The following is an 18,921-nucleotide window of genomic DNA, read 5'->3' on the forward strand; positions in this document are numbered from 1 at the left end:
GTGTGTAACTTTTGGGTGTATATTTTGAGTGCATATCTCATTACTCATTTTAAATAGTATTTATTATATAATATTATTTTTATATGTAATTATTAACTGTTTTATCAAACATGACAATAGAAATTCATAAATAATTATCACTTGACATCCAAACACAATTTGCATTTTAAAATACAGTGTAATTACTCATATGTAATTACTACCACGGTTGTTTTCAAACACGCCCTTATTAATTAAATTATAATCTATTTTGTTTATTTTTATAATAAATCACGGAATTCTCGCCTAAAAAAAAAGTTAAGCTATTTTTTCAACATTTAAAGTACTATTTTGCAGCGACAATTTCAAACAAATTATTTCAGAGCCCACTCATCATCTTACCAGATCCTCCACAAAATCGTCGATGTTACCTGTTGCCATGACCTTAACGTTTAATATATATACTTCGAATGAAGGACAATATTATAAAATTTTCACTTTATGCTTTACATGTTTTGAAGTGTGATTAAGAAGGTAGTAAATCTAATTAAGCTTGACTGGGAAGACACTATAAAGTATAATAAATAATTTACAAGATGTTGTAGACAAATTATTTAACTAACTTTAGGTAATAATAATAAATTATATATTAATTAATTAACAATGGTAAATCCCCACTAACCAGAGTTGCCGTTTCTAGTACACACAAGAAGAAGAATAATATAATAATAATATTTGAATGATTATTGAAAGTAATTACGTACCCAATATTTATATGGTAACTGTTGTGTTCGTCTTCATGAAAAGAATCATAGCTGCTAGATGGTATTAACATTGAGAGCGTGTTTAGAAATAATTGTGTAATTACTAGAGTAGTAATTATATATTTGAGTAATTACTTCATATATTAAAATACAATATGTGTTTGGATGTCAAATGGTAATTATTTATGAATTACTATTGTTATATTTAGCAAAATAGTTAGTAATTACACAAAAAAAGCATATTATGTAATAAATATTATTTTAAAACGACAGTAATAAGTAATTATACAGTGTAATTTCACCCAATTCTCATGTGGGGCTATGAGAATTGGAGAATTAATGTAATTGAGATTCTTCAATTACCTCAAATTACATGATTACTGTGTAATTACATGGTCAAACAAATACGCCAAATTAAGTAATTATTTCGAGTTACACCCAATTCCAATTACAGGGTGACTTTCCAAATGCACCCAGAGACCATATTGCATTACTAAATTGCTTCTCTTCCCAAAGTAGAATATCCCACGCTGACCACCCATCTCTACTTTGGATTTCCTGAAGAGTTTTCGAGTCGGCATGTGATAAACGAGTTTTAGACTCGTTTTAGTGTGTATTTTTAGGTAGTATTTTAGTTAATTAGAGTTATTGTGTTCTATTTTATGCTTGTTTTGAAGGACTCATGACGCTTTGGAACAAAAAAGATGAAAAATCAACAAAATGATAAAATTCAGGCGAAAACTGGCTTTGCAATGAGGTAGCGTGATCGCATTACTATGCTAAAAAAGGATTTCTGCAAAATGTTCAATAAGGGCATTTTTGTCATTTCACCTTGGGAAACGTAGGGTTTTATATTTGATTGTGATTTTCATTAAAATAACCAAGATTATCAGAGCCCTAGACTTGGAGAGGACGGCTGGAATCTCATTGGTGAGGATTGGATCGCTTTTTAGAGTTTTTTTTCTTTCTTCGTTCATTTTTTAATTATGTTTGATTTTAGTTTAATGGATGTTAACATTATGATTATGAACCAAGTTAGTTTCTAGGGTTTTTAATGTAGTATCTTGAAACTTTATTATTAGTTAATGCAATTTCGATGATTTCTTTTTTTTTTCTTCATTGTGATCTATTTAATTTGTGTTTAATAGATGTGAATAATTTGACGTCGTTATTTGCATTATTTATTAATTAATTTAAAATCTGAGAGGTGAGAGTTAAATATGATATAATTTAATACACATAAATTTCGATATAGGACGAGAGTCCCTGTATAGTTTGTGTAGTTTTTAGGATTTATATTCTTAATGTTTGTTTTATGTTTGGAATTTATCCCAAAGATCGATGTAGAAAGTTCGTATATAGGTTTAGAGATTTATATATCCTAATACGAATATAAATTGTTTTTGTGTTCCGCTATCACAATACAAGAAAGAACAATGGAAATTGTATTGGAAAGATGATGAAATTAAATATCCTAACTTTACATCCATTGAATTAATTCGCTTTTATTGGTTTTTGTTATTTTTTAATTGCTAGTTTTTTGTTAATTCTTTCTTTTGTTCTTGATATTCTTGAATCCAAGTTTTAGTGGCTAAATAAAATTAGGAAGTTAATTATTGGTAATTAATAAACAATCTATGTGGGACGATACTATATTTATTAACTATATTATTACTTGTCTACAATTGTGTATACTTGCACATTGAAAATCTCACAACAGCTTGAGGGAGTAGCTATCCCCTAGCTATAAAAGGGGACGATCCAACTCTGGACAAGGGTTCGAATTTTAGCCATTTGAGAGAGAGCATAAGCATTTTTTGAGTAATCTCTGTAATCTCAAGATCGGAAAAAGCATCGAGCTCTCTGTGTAACTGTTCTTGTGTGTTCTTCAACATAAAATCAATTGTAGTGAACGTAGGTCTCATTAAAGTCAAACCACTATAATTATTGTCTTTATTTACTTATTTACCAGTCATTCGCAATAGTTATGGTAATATCCCATTTGTTTTACGGACATAAAACTCCTTAATTATTTTGATAATAGTTGACGAAAAATCGAGTCAACTATGTGCAATTAGCATAGAAGTGCAAATATCAAATAAGTAGTCTCTTAAAGTCTCTCTACAGGTGGGCGGTGCTTGACTTGGAGTGTCAACATAATATAATTAGTAGTGAATTGAAATGTATCTAATTATATATATAAGTAATGTTTAAAAAAAATACCAATAAAAGCTGCTAAATATTTAACTTACTAATACTACTAAAACTTATTTATAATAAAAAAAATTAGTATTATTATTATTATCAATGGTTTTTCATCCACTCACAATTTGTTGTAAAAATAATAATTGATCGATGTACTGTGTTTTTAAGTGGGTTAAGTTTTCATTATTAATGATGGTGACTTTTTATTAATCATTGCAAATTGTTGATTCACTTGATAAAATACAAAATTAGGATTAACTATTATAAACTTTTCTTAACATGCTATTTGTTTGAATTTAATATTAAAGAGTAGTTGAGTGTTATCATGTGATTTAAAAGGTGTAATGTAACGAGTCTCAAGTTTTACATCTTCAGCCAAAAAAAAAAAAAGTCTCAATTTTTTTCATTGCAGTAGGTGATCCATATGGCATGTTGGATTATAAAATGTTAGATATTATTTCCATTTTTCATTTAATCACAAGTTATTTGTCAATTCATAAGAAAGTAAGTTGCCAAACAATTATTTTGGGTTTATACCTTTTTAGACTTTGTGTTTTTTTCTATTATCTGTTTGAACTCTGTGTTTTGACAAATTATTTTTTAGATCCTATATTTCGTAAAATTGTTAAAATAGAACCCTAAACTCAATTTTGATAAAGAAAAAAATTGAATATAACAATACAGTTTTTAAGCATAATGGTTTTATTTTTGTTCTGAATTGTTAGTTTGGTAAATTATTTGTGATTTTAGTTGAAAAAACATTGACCAAAATCGAGTTTAGGGTTCTATTTTAACCATTTTACAAAATATAGGGTCTAAAAAATAATTTATCAAAACACAGGGTCTAAAACAGGTAATGGAAAAAAAATACAGAGTCCAAACAAATATAAACCCTTTTGGAAATTGTTTGAAACCCAAAATAAAGTAACTAATTATAATTTAGAGGATTCTCCCTTATTATCATTATTTTTTTAAGATTTATTCTATTACTAAATTAATCCACAATTATCACATTAAATATTCTTTATGTTAATTTCCCAAAAAAATTAAAAGTTCGTTCATCGATCCCCATTAGAAAGATAGTATCTCCTCCATATTCAATGAGCAATTTATTTTTGTCAATAGTTTTTAATATCATTATAGTGTGGCCCAAATGGGCCTGCTAATTCATGATCAGCCAATAAGACAGCCCAATTCAAAGCCCACATGTCAAAATTGAGCATGAGCAGACTATCTAGTATATATATATCAGTCTCACCATTTATGCTGAACTATATCATAAGCATTAATTCTCAAATCACTTGTACAATATAGTATCAATAATTAATTGATACTACTTTTTATCTTTTTTTTTCTTTTATATACAAATTTTTAGGGGGAAATAATAAAATAAAAGCAGAATCTTAAAATGCACAAGCAGTTATAAAATCCTTTGTTAGCTTGAGCCAATCTAACAGCACATTGGTAATTTGTTCATATATAGAAAATTACAAATAAAAAAAACCAACTGAATTGCTAGCTAGAGTGAAATACTTATGCCTTTCTATTCTCATACTCTGATCACTTTGAACACTTGTTTTTTCTCTTCTGAGCAGCATAGCAGCAGCCTCATTATTAGCAGCCTCAAAGTCCATTGGAACTTCTTTCACTCCCTCCTCAAACTTCATCATCATCTTCTAGTGATGATTATCATTCATAATAATCACAGCTGAAGATTTATTCTCTGAGACATTTTCATGATATCCGAATGTATGCGGTCGCCTCCAATATCTTTGCCACTGGCTCCAGCAGCCACCCTCAAAACATCTTCAATCAAAGCAACATTTCCCATGATGTCAACATGTGCACCACTCTCCAAACCCCTGCCCTGCAGCAGGCTCGATGGCGCTTTGTGTCGGTACTCTCTTATGTAAGTAGCTATGCCGGACGGGTTGAATCTAGTCTTTCCTCGCCACCCTTTGGCACACATGAAGCCTGCACTCAAAACCGGAACACTCTCATCGCCATCCACAAAGTATACTCCATTCTTTAGGCAGCTGTCTGCTTGGCCATCGGCCGAGCTATCTATTCGAAATGGAATGCTCTTGCACTTGCTTGAAGGAGACATTTTATACACGTATGATCTTTCTGTAGGGATTCCAACTCCATAGAGAGAGTAAATCTCCATATCAGGAGCATGAGGTAACCTGTAACAGACATTTATAAGGTTTTGTGCTTCAATTGATTTCAAAATGGTTATGATAGGTAATGTGAACTTACTTGGTTTCAAGTGGATTTGACCAGTACTTGTAGTGTGTGTACTTAGGATCATCAAGATTATCAGCTATTCCATGAGAGAAGTGAGCCTCGGCCCGTTGCATAATATTGAGGACCAGACCATGTTTTGCCTTCTTTATTTAACACCAACTATATATAATTGACAATATTACTTGGTGAAACCATGAAGACTACCACGTGTGTTTTATATAGCTAGTTAGGTGAAAACCCTAATTAAGATCATAATTAACTTTGTGACTTCTTCTTCAAGTGGGGCCTGTGTATACAGTCTCTTTATTATGTTAATTAATTAATTAATAATCGAAACTTGTATAAGGCGACATAATAAACTGAAATGACATGATGAAAGAGATGCCTAACTTAACTCTAATTTTAGAAGATAAACAATGTAATACACAATATTATAGTTGTAAATAATTTGATTCGTAAGAGGTTTGCATCTTATCTAAGGTATGAATAATGAAGAAGTAATTGTATAGGTCAATTAAGGTGACATTACTATCAAGTTTAAGAATATAATTATCAATCTAAATCATGTAATTGGTATTAAGGTACAAAAATGCGCAAAAATTCAAAGCTAGGCCAATGTTGAATGTTTGATATATAATATTAGAATATTATTAAATAGGGCACCAATAATGTCAAATATCACTTAAATATATATGGGATGAAATATTAAACTGCACCAATTAATTTATTAAAATAGTATTGGACACCATATGGCAACTCATAGAAATACTCGTAATAAGAGACATATACAAATCACAAATATGTATATATATATATATGCACACAATAACTTTGCACTATTATTTTTAATTTTGGGTTATACTAATAATTTATAGTCCATCTTATTTGTGTCAATATATATCAACTAAGTATAATTTTAGCCAAATTTATAGTTAAATTATTGATCATTCATCAATGATTTCTTTGGCAATTAGATGAAATTAACCATATATATGTGTAACTAATAACAATAATAATATATTTATATATATGAACTTGAGGCAAACTCAAGTGGCTGGGTGTAAGTGTCTGAGAGAGTGAGTGGTTAAATCCTTATTGTATAAAAAATACAAGCTTGGCTCCTGTGTTTTTTTTCGAATATGCAATCGTCTTTTGTGTTTTGTTAAATGACAAGTAAAATTAATCAAAATAGTATCATGGACCCAATTTTGGTCAAAATATTTTCAAATATAGTATTTATTTCTCAACTCCTCGACCACCTTCCCCGCTTCTCTGAACCTAAGAATTGATCTTTGTAATTGAAGATATTTTTACTAAAATTTGGTTTAGGGTATTATTTTTATCCATTTTGTAAAACACTATGTTTGAATTGTCATTTAATAATAATACAATACAGGGGATACATATTCAAAAAAAAAATACAAGACTAAACTTGCCTTTTTCCAAATATATATATACATATATGGGTGCACTCTTAATGGTTACTACCCATGAATGGTTACTTTAATATTAATCATTAGATTAAGATCAATATGGTCCATATTTATAGTTGTTAATTAATATTTCTAAAAATAAATTTTGACTTTTTTCAAGTTTTTTAAAGGGTTACCTGATAGAAAACGTGCATTTATTATGAAAATATAATATTGTAAACTTTTTATTTTTCAAATGCATGTCAATTTCTAAATATAGATATTATATCTCTTTTTTTTTTTTATGAATCAGCAGCTATTCATTACTCCATTACAAATTTACAACCTAAAGGCACCTATTGAAATAAGGCCCGTTCTCTATACAATGTAGAAACAAATCTATAAAAACTCAAAGCTATAAAAATTCAAACCATTCCCTATCAACTTGATCTATTTGCTTAGGCATTATACATGTTATCCTAGTTTTAAGTTGCCATTTGGCTTCCTGAACTAACAACGTGGGGGAAATAATGCTTGAATGCCAGAGTTTGGAATTTCTAGCCTGCCATAAGTGATAAACCAACGAGGCAACTGAGGCAGCCAGAACTTTCTTCTGAAATCTGCTTCTCCTGGACCTGTCTATCCATCGAAGTAGTCCTTGAGATATTATCTCTCATTGGTTGCAAAACAACATTAATTATGGCAAAAAAAATAACTAAATTCGAAATTAATGTAGAAAAAAATATGTATCTATTGGTGACTTGTTATACCAACCATTGAGAAGTCTTCCATATATATATATATATATATAAGTTTTGTCAAATAATAATAAATAGTTGTGTTAGTTTATAATGATGTTAGATGTCTAAATTATATTCCTTTAAAATATAATCCGGTGGTTAGGTTTGTTCAAAAGATGAGTAATTAATCTCTAGATATGGGGATCAAATGAATACAAAACAAAACGTTTTACAGCTTTCATTTGATTATAACATACTCAAACGAAAGAGTAAGGACAAGGAAAACTAATAAGATATAATTCTTTAATAATCAATTTCTCATTTGTCAGCCAATAAAAATGCAGAAGGAAACAATAAAACTTAAAATATGTTATGCATAGTGATGAGAAGATAATCAAGAGTCCTTAGTATGATTTTCAAAAAGAAAAAGTCCTTACTTGAGCAACGTACTTTGTGTAATTTACTATAATATTATTTGCCCTTTGTGATATATATAAGTATCTTCGTATCCTTCTTCATCCCAAACAGTTTACTCTTTTAGAGAGAATCAACGAAAAAAACAGTTGAGTGACCCACAGTTGGAAAAAGTAAAAGGGATGTCCTAGCTGGAATGGTTAAGGACTATACAGTGTTAGACATGAGTTTATTGAGGCATAAGTGTGATTAATAATTTAGGGTTAAAAATTTTGGTCAAAGGACTACAAGAATGAAGACTATTAGCGGCATAAGTATTAGCGCCGGACCAAGTCCGCCTGTATTGTACAGTCTATTAGAGGCGGACTTGGGAGTCCGCCACTAATAATGAGTGAGTATTTAAAAAAATATAAAAAAAATATATTAGCAACGGACTTTACCACTATTAGTGGCGTACTCCGCCGCAAATATACCAAATTAAATGCCCGGGAAAAGTTTTTAAGATTTATTAGCAACGGATAATCACCTGTATTAGAGGCAGACTATCCGCCGCTAATAGTGTTAGCGGCGGGTAATTGCCTTTATTAAAGGTGGGCTACCAGCTGCTAATTGTTATTTATAAATAATATTATGAGCATAAATTCATAAATCTGATTTAAATCAACATAGCATGCTCATACAATAATCCAGGAACACTTTTTATTTAGAGCATTGAATTGAATATATAGAGATGAAACATACCTGACATTGAGTCTCCAATGTTCATCCTTGAATCTCTCACGATCTACACAAGACAATATTAGAAAACAATACAAGAGAGATCTTATGGAGAGCAACCCTTACCAAACCATATGCCACAGTATTTTTTCCCAACAACATATATATTCAATATATATGTCTCATATGCCTTCTTACCCTAAGGGGTATATTGGGCCTATTGGGCTTATATTATCAGATATGGTGGACTATGATTTAATGGGCCAACCTATAGTCTTTAGGGTGCTACCATGTGCCTCAATTGCAATTAGATTAATATTTAACCATCCCATTATGGTCTTTAACTATTCGTAGGCACTCTAGAAAATGATTGTGATAATGGAATTATGTTTGTAATTATATTAGTCCATATAAAATTCTAACATTCTCCCACTTGGACAATATAATCAAACCACCATAATGTTGTCCATTACAAAAGACAGTCTAATAAATCATATATAATATCATATCGATAGGATACATATATTATTTATGATTCGGTCTTGAAGACATTCAAAGAACAATAACAATCATTAAACCAAACATGCATGTGGTACATTAATTTTGAGACTATGCGCATTCATCTCCTTTTGTACCTGTCACTTCGGTGAACAATAGTATATATTTATATAAACATATATACGTAACAGCAACAATAAGAAGTGACTTCAATTATCATTATGCATGTTCATAACAAAACACAAGCTATAAGCAATCCATACAAAATACTAGCATGTTTGATACATAATAACAAAACTCCCACCGAGCTCAACAAGCTAGGCTCCTAACAATCCCATCCGAGCAACATGCTCCAAAAAAACACATATGGGTAAGCCTTTCGTTAGTGGGTCTGCCAACATGCTAGTGGTAGGCGTGTACTCAATAGAAATAAGAGACTCAGCGACTTTCTCTTTAACAAAATAGTACTTTATATCAATATGCTTTGAGCGAGAAGTACTCCTAGTGTTCTTAGAGAAAGCTACTGCTGCGGAGTTGTCACAATACAATTTCAGTGGCCTCGAAATAGAGTCTACAACATTCAAAGCTGAAATGAAATTCCGCAGCCATATTGCTTGACAAGTAGCCTCATAATACGCCATATATTCAGCCTCCATCGTAGAAGAAGCTGTGAGTGTCTGCTTGACACTTTTCCCTGAAACAGCTCCTCCAGCCATCATATAAATGTAGCCTGAAGTGGACTTTTTATCATCCACGCATCCAGCATAATCGGCGTCACTGAACCCAACTATATCAAGAGTGTCAGCTCGCCGATAAGTCAACATATGATCCTTTGTACCCTGAAGATACCTCATGACTTTCTTAGCCGCTTTCCAATGGCTAAGACCAGGATCACTCAAGTATCTACCCAACACGCTGACAACAAAAGCAATATCAGGGCGTGTGCATACTTGAGCATACATCAAGCTACCAACCAATGACGCATAAGGAATGACTTTCATTTCATCTCTCTCTTTATCATTTTGTGGACATTGGGCCTTTGAGAACTTATCACCCTTCACTATCGGTGCCTTCCCAGGAGAACATGTATGCATATTGAATCTTTTCAAGATCCGATCAATGTAAGTCTTCTGAGACAAACGAAGAATACCATTAGCCCTATCTCGAAGAATCTGAATCCCAAGCACATAGGAAGCCTCGCCAAGATCCTTCATATCAAAATGGCTAGACAAAAGTTGTTTTGTCTCAGACAACAGATAAGAATTATTAGATGCAAGCAGGATGTCATCAACATACAATACTAGAAAAATATAGCTGCTCCCACTGACCTTCATGTATATACATTGATCTACTACATTCTCCTTGAAGCCATTTGCAGAGACAATCATATCGAACTTGAGATACCACTGCCTTGATGCTTGTTTAAGCCCATAGATAGACTTTTTGAGCTTGCAAACCATGTGTTTTTTGCCAGACTTCTCAAAACCAATAGGTTGAGTCATGTAAACATCTTCAAATAAATCTCAATTCAAGAAGGCAGTCCTCACATCCATTTGATTGAGTTCTAGATCAAAATAAGCAACTATAGCCATAATGATTCGCAACGAATCTTTGGTGGAAACAGGTGAAAATGTTTCTTTGAAATCAATACCTTCTCTCTGGCTATAGCCCTTAGCCACAAGCCTAGCCTTATACCTTTCCACTTGCCCATTGGAGTCACGTTTAATCTTATACACCCATTTGCATCCAATGGGTCTGCAACCTTTGGGTAATTCAACCAACTCCCAAACTTCATTTTGTGACATAGAATTCAACTCATCTTTCATTGCATCCATCCACAACACAGATTGAGGACTATTCATAGCTTCTTGATAGGTGACTGGCTCAAAAGTGTCTCCGACATCAAACTCGTGTTCCTGTAAATAGACAAGGTAGTCATTAGGAATAGCAGACCTGCGGGTTCTCTGTGATCTTCTCATCATAGCTTCATCATCCCCAATATCAAGATTTTCACCTTGTTCTTGATTTTGAGGTTCATCATGAGTTTCTGCCGGAATCTGTTCAATCACAGGGTCATCAATAGAAGCGGAAGCGACAGGTACAGGGACAAAAATACGTTCTTCCCTGAAAACAATTTCTCTTGACCCCTGACTTGAACCAAATTCATCCTCAAAATAGACAGCCCTATCTGATTCTATAACCCTGGTGGTGTGAGATGGGCAATAAAATCTGGAACCCCTTGATCCAATGGTGTAGCCCACAAAATATCCACTAATGGTCTTCGGATCAAGTTTCTTAGATTGTGGATTATAGGGCCTCACTTCTACTTTGCAACCCCAAACATGAAAATGACGCAAGCTTGGTTTCTTACTTGACCATAGCTCATAAGGCGTCTTTGGGACAGACTTGCTAAGCACTTGATTCAAGATATAAGCTGCAGTTTTTAATGCCTCACCCCATAAAAAATCTGGCAAGCTAGAATGAATCAACATACATCGCACCATGTCAAGAAGAGTGCGATTTCTCCTTTCAGCAATTCCATTCTGTTGGGATGTCCCTGGCATTGTATATCTTGCATCAATACCACATTCCTGCAAGTATTTGGCAAAAGGCCCGGGGTTCCTTCCAGTTTCATCATAACGTCCATAATACTCTCCACCTCTATCAGAGTTGACAATTTTAATCTTCTTTCCCTTTTGAAGCTCAACATTCGTCTTGAAAATCTTAAAAGCATCCAAAGATTCAGATTTTTCACGAATGAGCTCAACATGACCATACCGGGAAAAATCATCAATGAAGGTGATAAAGTATCTATAACCACCCATAGCAGGTGGAACAAAAGGCCCACAAATATCAGTATGAATAGTGTCCAATACATCTGTGCACCTGTCTGACTTGCTCTTTCTAACCTTGGCAGTCAACTTTCCTTTTATACAATCAACACAGGCAGTGAAATCAGAGAAATCAAGATCCTGAAGTACACCATCCTTCACCAATCTCTCCATTCTATCTCTAGAAATATGGCCTAAACGTTTATGCCAAAGCATAGAAGATTTCAAATCTGATCTTGCACGTTTTGACCCAACAATAGCATTAAGAGAAGAAGAACAAGAAGAAGTAGAAGTAACGGGAACAACATCATGTAAATCAAGCTTATATAAGTTTCCACATAAAGTTCCATTTCCAACCAACATAGAGTCACAATACAAAGTCAGTTTTCCAGATCCAAAATGAAGACTATAACCTAGTCTATCCAAAATAGATACAGAAATCAAATTCCTCCTAATAGAGGGTAAATAAGCAACATCATGCAACTCCAAAAAATGCCCAGTATTTAGCTGCAGTCTGACAGTCCCAAAAAATTCAACTCTGACTTTAGTATCGTCTCCCATGTATACATGCTCCTCCAACCTACTCAGTCTTCTTTGGTTTGTCACTGCTTGCAAGGAATTAGTAACATGAATTGTAGCTCCAGTATCTAACCACCAAGTGTTTGAGGGCACATCAATAATATTGGACTCTAAACAAACCATCACAAGACAATTACCTTTCTTCTCTAAGTGACCTTTGAGCTTTCGACAATCAGCTTTCTTATGCCCAAAGCATTGACAAAAGTTGCACTTCCCTTTGAAAAACCCATTCTTATGACCAGTTGAAGATGAGCTAGCTTGCCCATTTCCCTTAGGATGGTTGGCTTTCTTCTTAGGATGCTTTTGGTCACTAGAGTTGTTGGAAGTGAACTTTCTCTTGTGAGGATTGTTTGGGTTCGTCACCATGGAGATACTTCTTGCCCTACCTTTTCTCATGTCCTCCTCTTCCTTGGCAAGAATAGCAGACATCTCCCCAACAGTCCATTGCTCCTTCTGAGCATTGTAGCTTGATCTGATTGAATCAAACTGAGATGGAATACTCTCCATCACTAACCACACCATGTAATCCTCACCAAGGTCCATATCCATGGCCTTAAGTTTATGATAGTGGCCCATGAGCTTGTCAATGTGAGCCCTGATGTCACCTGAACCATCGTAAACAGTGTGATGCAGCATGTTCAAGTGTTCACTCTTCTCATTCTTTGAGAATTTCTTATACTTTTCCTTAATGGCAGCAAGAAAATCCTTTGCATTCTCAGACTTGGGAATACTATCACGAATGGATTCTTCCATGTGATATCTCATAAGCATCAAGCAACAACGATTGGAGTGTTCCCAGTCCTCGTAAGATTTCTTATCCTTCTCAGTAGCATCATCAGCAGGCTTAGATGGTGCATCAATTCTCAAGACCAAGTCCACTTTCATGAAGGTCAAGTTCATCGTGATATTTTCAATCCACTGCTTGTGGTTGGTTGCATTCAGCGTCAAGACGGCAGGAGATCTAGGAATGCTTACAGCTGAATGAGAAACAAGAGCAATAACTATTAAATACATGTTATGATAAACCATGTCATTTGTGCTCTTTTCTCATCAATATATGATCGCAAAATAACAAATGATCATTATGTATGCTAGAGTTCTTAGACAAACACACAAAATAGAACTCATACACAGGTAAGAACAATCTATTAAACATTATAATCAAATACATTAATTTACTATCGAAAGGATAGATAAATGGTGATTCATAATATTTAATAAATTTTATTCACCATATTAAGCATCCTTAGCAAGCAATTATTATCGATAGGATAAGTAATTACTTGTATGGATCTTAATGCAAATTTGGAGGATGATACAAAATTTAAATAAATTAATATTTAAATGTTCCTCATTACCAAACAATTCACATGCTTATTCTTACGACAGGCAAGAAAATAAATAATAATTGTTGACAATATATAATAAGATTTATGCCACAAAAGATTAAATACAAATACAATTATGAATAGAATTCATGGGTTAATCTTGTGCATAAACATATATAAAATAGGGTGTAAGAATAGGAGTGAAATGGTAAAAATTTGGCCAAAAAGGACACCTCACGCGCCCCCACGCGCCCCAATTTTTTTTTTTTTTTAATTTCGAAAAACGACATGTAGTTTACCAAAAAACGACATGTAGTTTAACAAAAAACGACATGTAGTTTAACAAAAACGACATGTAGTTTACCAAAAACGACTTGTAGTTTACCAAAAACGACTTGTCGTTTGTCACTATAAAAATCGACCTTCGCACGTCAAAACGACGTGTCGTCCGTACGAACGACATGTCGTTTTTGCCTGACAGAGGCAAAACGACATGTCGTTTTTATCGTCCCTGTCACCCAGTTTTGACCCGTGGGTCTGCATCTCGGGTCTACGCGACCCGGTTCGTGACCCGGTCGTATAGACCATCTCCGGCCACCAAATCCGACTCTTTTTTAGGGGTTTTGCTCCACATCTCATCCTCTTTCAATTTCCGGCCTCCATTTGGGTTAAAAAACTCTCAAAATCAACAATTATATATACTTTTATCTATGAAATTTTTTTTTTTTTTTTGGAAAAAATTGTTATCCATGGCCGAAAACACTCAAAAAATTTCCCCAAAATTTTGTAAAAAAATAGTCTGAACCCATTGATGATTAATATACTAATTTTCTTCACAGCCCAATTCAAAATTTCATTGTAAAAAAAAATTGACAAAAAATTGGGGTATTTGACAATAAGCTCTAAAATCAAAAGACCTGGCTCTTGATACCAATTGTTATTTATAAATAATATTATGAGCATAAATTCATAAATCTGATTTAAATCAACATAGCATGCTCATACAATAATCCAGGAACACTTTTTATTTAGAGCATTGAATTGAATATATAGAGATGAAACATACCTGACATTGAGTCTCCAATGTTCATCCTTGAATCTCTCACGATCTACACAAGACAATATTAGAAAACAATACAAGAGAGATCTTATGGAGAGCAACCCTTACCAAACCATATGCCACAGTATTTTTTCCCAACAACATATATATTCAATATATATGTCTCATATGCCTTCTTACCCTAAGGGGTATATTGGGCCTATTGGGCTTATATTATCAGATATGGTGGACTATGATTTAATGGGCCAACCTATAGTCTTTAGGGTGCTACCATGTGCCTCAATTGCAATTAGATTAATATTAACCATCCCATTATGGTCTTTAACTATTCGTAGGCACTCTAGAAAATGATTGTGATAATGGAATTATGTTTGTAATTATATTAGTCCATATAAAATTCTAACACTAATAATATTATTATCGGCGGGTCCCGCCGCTAATGCTTATGCAGAGGTTAAAACTTGGCACCGCACCTTTCTTCTTCGCGTCTATTCTGTTCTTTTCTTCTCTGTCTTCTCTTCTACACAGTAAACCTTCGACTGCACAGCAAACCTCTGTCTCTTCTCCATTCCACATGTTTGTTTTTGGTTATATATATGTATATATATATATATATCTTAGAGCGGTTTTATTATCAGTCGGGATTGGGGAAGAAAATTCTGAATGTATCGTATGTTTAATAAATTAATGTCACAAAAGAGTCACTGATTTCTTATTTTCTTCAAAGATATCAAATTCTATTGCCTGCCGAGTATATATTATTATTATTATTATTATTATTATTATATTTAATTCTATTTCTTAAAGTAGTGAAAACTGAAAACTAGTAAGCAATTATAATTCTTCATGCATTAGAAATATATTGTGCTTAGACTAATAAGAAAAGAACCCAAACCAGTAGTGATTTTTTCATTTCTGTGCTTGGAGGTTACAGAAGATTATAGGCTATAACCCCAAATTACCAATTCATATCATTTGATATGTATGATGATATTTTTCTGATTCTTTGAGTCATGTAGCATAATTGGTTTTAAGCTATTCAGAGATTTATTTTGAGGTTAGGAGAATCCCTGGCAAGCAAATGGATTTAGAGATGTACTGAGTCAAACTGAAGAATATATATGTTGATAAATATATGCAAAGACCACCAAAATTTTTCCTCATTTGTTTGTAAATATAGTCCATAATTTCTAATAAATACATTGGAACTTGTGAATTCAGGAGTTCGGTTTTAATAAAGTCTACCTAATTGAACTGTTTAGATTTGCATACCATTTAAATTAAGCACCACCATTATCTATCTTAACAACTCACTTTTCTAATAGATTCTTGTTCCTAATGTAGGAACTATAGACAAGTAAAAATAACAGAGAAATGTACTATAGCTTCTCATCTATATGCTGATTGCTAATACTATATCTATATGGCTTATCACTTGGCTAAGTTTGCTTGGAACTTTTGGTAATTACATTGGAGAAAGAGAAGCATTAAAGTTGATAAACGATATTGGAATTACTTTGGACCTTTAATTGTGTGTTTTCTGGTCTTCTTATGTCTTGATTTATTTCCTTCAAACTGATTTTTCTTTGCTCATCAGCAACAATTATTTTTCCTCCATTTTGATGGCCTACACTAATCATGTTCTGCGCTTTGAGTTACTGATTTTCTTATTCCCAATGTATCTTGAAATAAGAAATCAGTGACATATATAACTTTGGTTTTGGCAGTGACTCTTTTGTGATTGGTCCTGGTGGCTATCATTTTCGGATTACACTTGGTGGCATTAGAAATTTCGGACTATTGGCTTGGTGGCTCAGAGGTATTTTTTATGATTTATGTTGATATCGATATTTCGGACTACTGTCACTGATTGTTGATGTATTTTGATTTTAGATTTTATATTTGGTACTTTGTTGCTGAATTATTGTTACTTGTTAGTATTTTTTAATGATGAATTTGTCTTTTTTGCATCATGTGGACAATTCTCTGTTTTGGCTTTGTGTTCTTAGTCTCTATTTATTTGGAATAGTTTTTTTAATGCTGATAATGATCTCTGTTTGTTTGGATTTATTGAAAATTTAGAAGGCTTCTTTACAAAAACAATGTCACATATTTCTAAAACATTTTCTTTTTAAAATTTGGTATTTTATTTACAACATTTTAAAATCGAAAAAAAATTATGTCACATTTCTTGTGATTAATGTTTAAAGTCCATCATTATTTTTTTTTTAAAAAACTTTTTTGCTTTTGAAATAAAAACTTTAGCAAAAAGACTAATATTTGAGAGGATTGACACAAAGATTTTAGATTTTGTCCTCTACTACCTGAAAAAAAAAAAAAAAAAAAAAAAAACCTCTTGCATTGAACATGCTTCACAAAAATAGAACAATAATTAATTTTTTAAATTATTATAATTATAATTTGTAAAAATAGAACAAAAAAATTAATTAGAAGTTAATTTATTTTCTTTTTCCCGGTATGCTTATGATTGATGGTTGTTGACTACAACCATCAATTATAGGGATATCGACACAGAAATGATAAGTTTAAAATATTATTAATAAAATAATGAATGATAAAGATTAATAAAATTTATCTAATTATTTAAAAAAAAATTAGTCTAAAAGTCAAATAATAATTCATTTGTAAAATTATTATTATTATTATTACAAATTAAAAAATTATGAATAAATAATTAAATAAATAATCATTTATTTTTTATTAATTTAATTAATTAAATAATAAAAGTTTGATATAATATTATCTAATTAAATAATTTTGTTGACCCTCGATTTGGCCAACGACACGGAGTCAAAGATACGATAAGAAATGAGATGATGATTAAGAGTTTAATTTAATGGAGAAGAAGAAGAAGACAACAACGATTTATAGTGGTTCGGCCCCAAAGAACGGTAATGACCTACTTCCACTTAGTGCTATTATTAATATTGAGTCTTAATGCCGTGATCAAAGAACTCGGGTTCTTGAGTTTCATAAACCTTGGGAGAAATACAATAAGATGATCAATAATCACACTACAGTTCTCTCTCAATATTCGGGAAAAAGATGCCAAGATCATAAATCAAAAAACCAAAAGTCCCTTCCTTGAGCTATCTCACGCATATGTATAGGCTCAAGGGAGGTTACATGGGCCATTGGGCTTTAATCCTCCTTAATATCTGTGTATCAAGGTAATAAAGAGGAAATAAATAATATAATTATTACAAGATACAATCCCATAAGGGAATAATTCGAACTATATGACCAGACTGGTCATACCTAAACGTGAGATAGGGAGAAGCAATACGTAGTTGGTCAATCATCGAACAGCAGTTCCTTATTTGACTCTGCCACGCGTCAATCACATGCAAGAAATAATTGCCACGTCATCAGCAGTCGTTTTTGGGTAAACATTTGCCCCCCAAGTTTACTTTACTGCGACCAGCATAAAGTAAACTTAGGTGTCTAACCCTTCGCATGCCCCATAAAACTTGTCAGAGTCGTCATGCCTCTTCGAAAAAAGTAACCAATCATGTCCAATCAAGTCTTTTCGGTTTCCCAAAAACTTGTCTCATGGCTATTATACTTCCCCATACTTTGAAAATAGTACTTCATGATTACCTCTTTTATAGTGTCACAGTCCCTATAACGAAAACTATACATAGACCCTAATCTTTAATAGAACTTACAAGTGAAAAAGATCATACTTTATTAAAAACTTGTAAAAAGCAATGTATAAACTTACATAAACTCAAAGCAGGATATGGGATCCCATTGTTTTAAAAAGAAAACATATCTTAATTGAAATGAAAAGAGATTACATAAATAGGTGCGGAAAAATACACATAAACCATAAATAAAAGACTACATCCTCGAAATCGAACTCTCGACTCCTTGAATCCATTCATTACCGATACACATTCCCCAAGCATCCATGAATCTTACCCGCCACTATAGCTATTTTCCTGCACATATAAACAAAAAGGAATGAGCCTAATGTCCAGCAAGGAAAATCTACCACATAGTTCATTGTTATACCCAGATTTCGAGCTATGTTAAATATGACCTCGAAAGTTGGATTCGCAACGAATGGACTCGTAAAGTTTGAAGTATGCTCCAGGACTAAGTACCGAGCCTGCAAGACTCG

The 18,921-nt window shown here is 32.6% G+C and overlaps 1 protein-coding gene across 1 annotated transcript; it reads right to left on the minus strand.

The window, feature by feature from the left end:
- Nucleotides 1-4,308: 4,308 nt before the first annotated feature.
- Nucleotides 4,309-5,308, minus strand: LOC133820004 (putative phospholipid:diacylglycerol acyltransferase 2). The gene is made up of 2 exons (XM_062253400.1): nt 5,208-5,308; nt 4,309-5,134 (listed from the first exon to the last, which is right to left on the minus strand). Exons 1-2 carry the CDS (start codon nt 5,306-5,308, stop codon nt 4,651-4,653), a joined length of 585 nt encoding a protein of 194 aa, XP_062109384.1. The 3' UTR covers nt 4,309-4,650.
- Between the last annotated feature and the right edge of the window lie 13,613 nt (nt 5,309-18,921).

Source organism: Humulus lupulus, chromosome 2 (assembly GCF_963169125.1).
Source record: "Humulus lupulus chromosome 2, drHumLupu1.1, whole genome shotgun sequence".
In the NCBI taxonomy this organism is placed as follows: domain Eukaryota; kingdom Viridiplantae; phylum Streptophyta; class Magnoliopsida; order Rosales; family Cannabaceae; genus Humulus; species Humulus lupulus.

Coding starts and splice junctions, on each gene's coding strand:
- LOC133820004 (XM_062253400.1), bottom strand. CDS start 5,308: ATGCAACGGGCCGAGGCTCACTTCTCTCATGGAATAGCTGATAATCTT. Junction 5,135..5,207: donor TCAAATCCACTTGAAACCAA/GTAAGTTCACAT, acceptor TGTCTGTTACAG/GTTACCTCATGCTCCTGATA.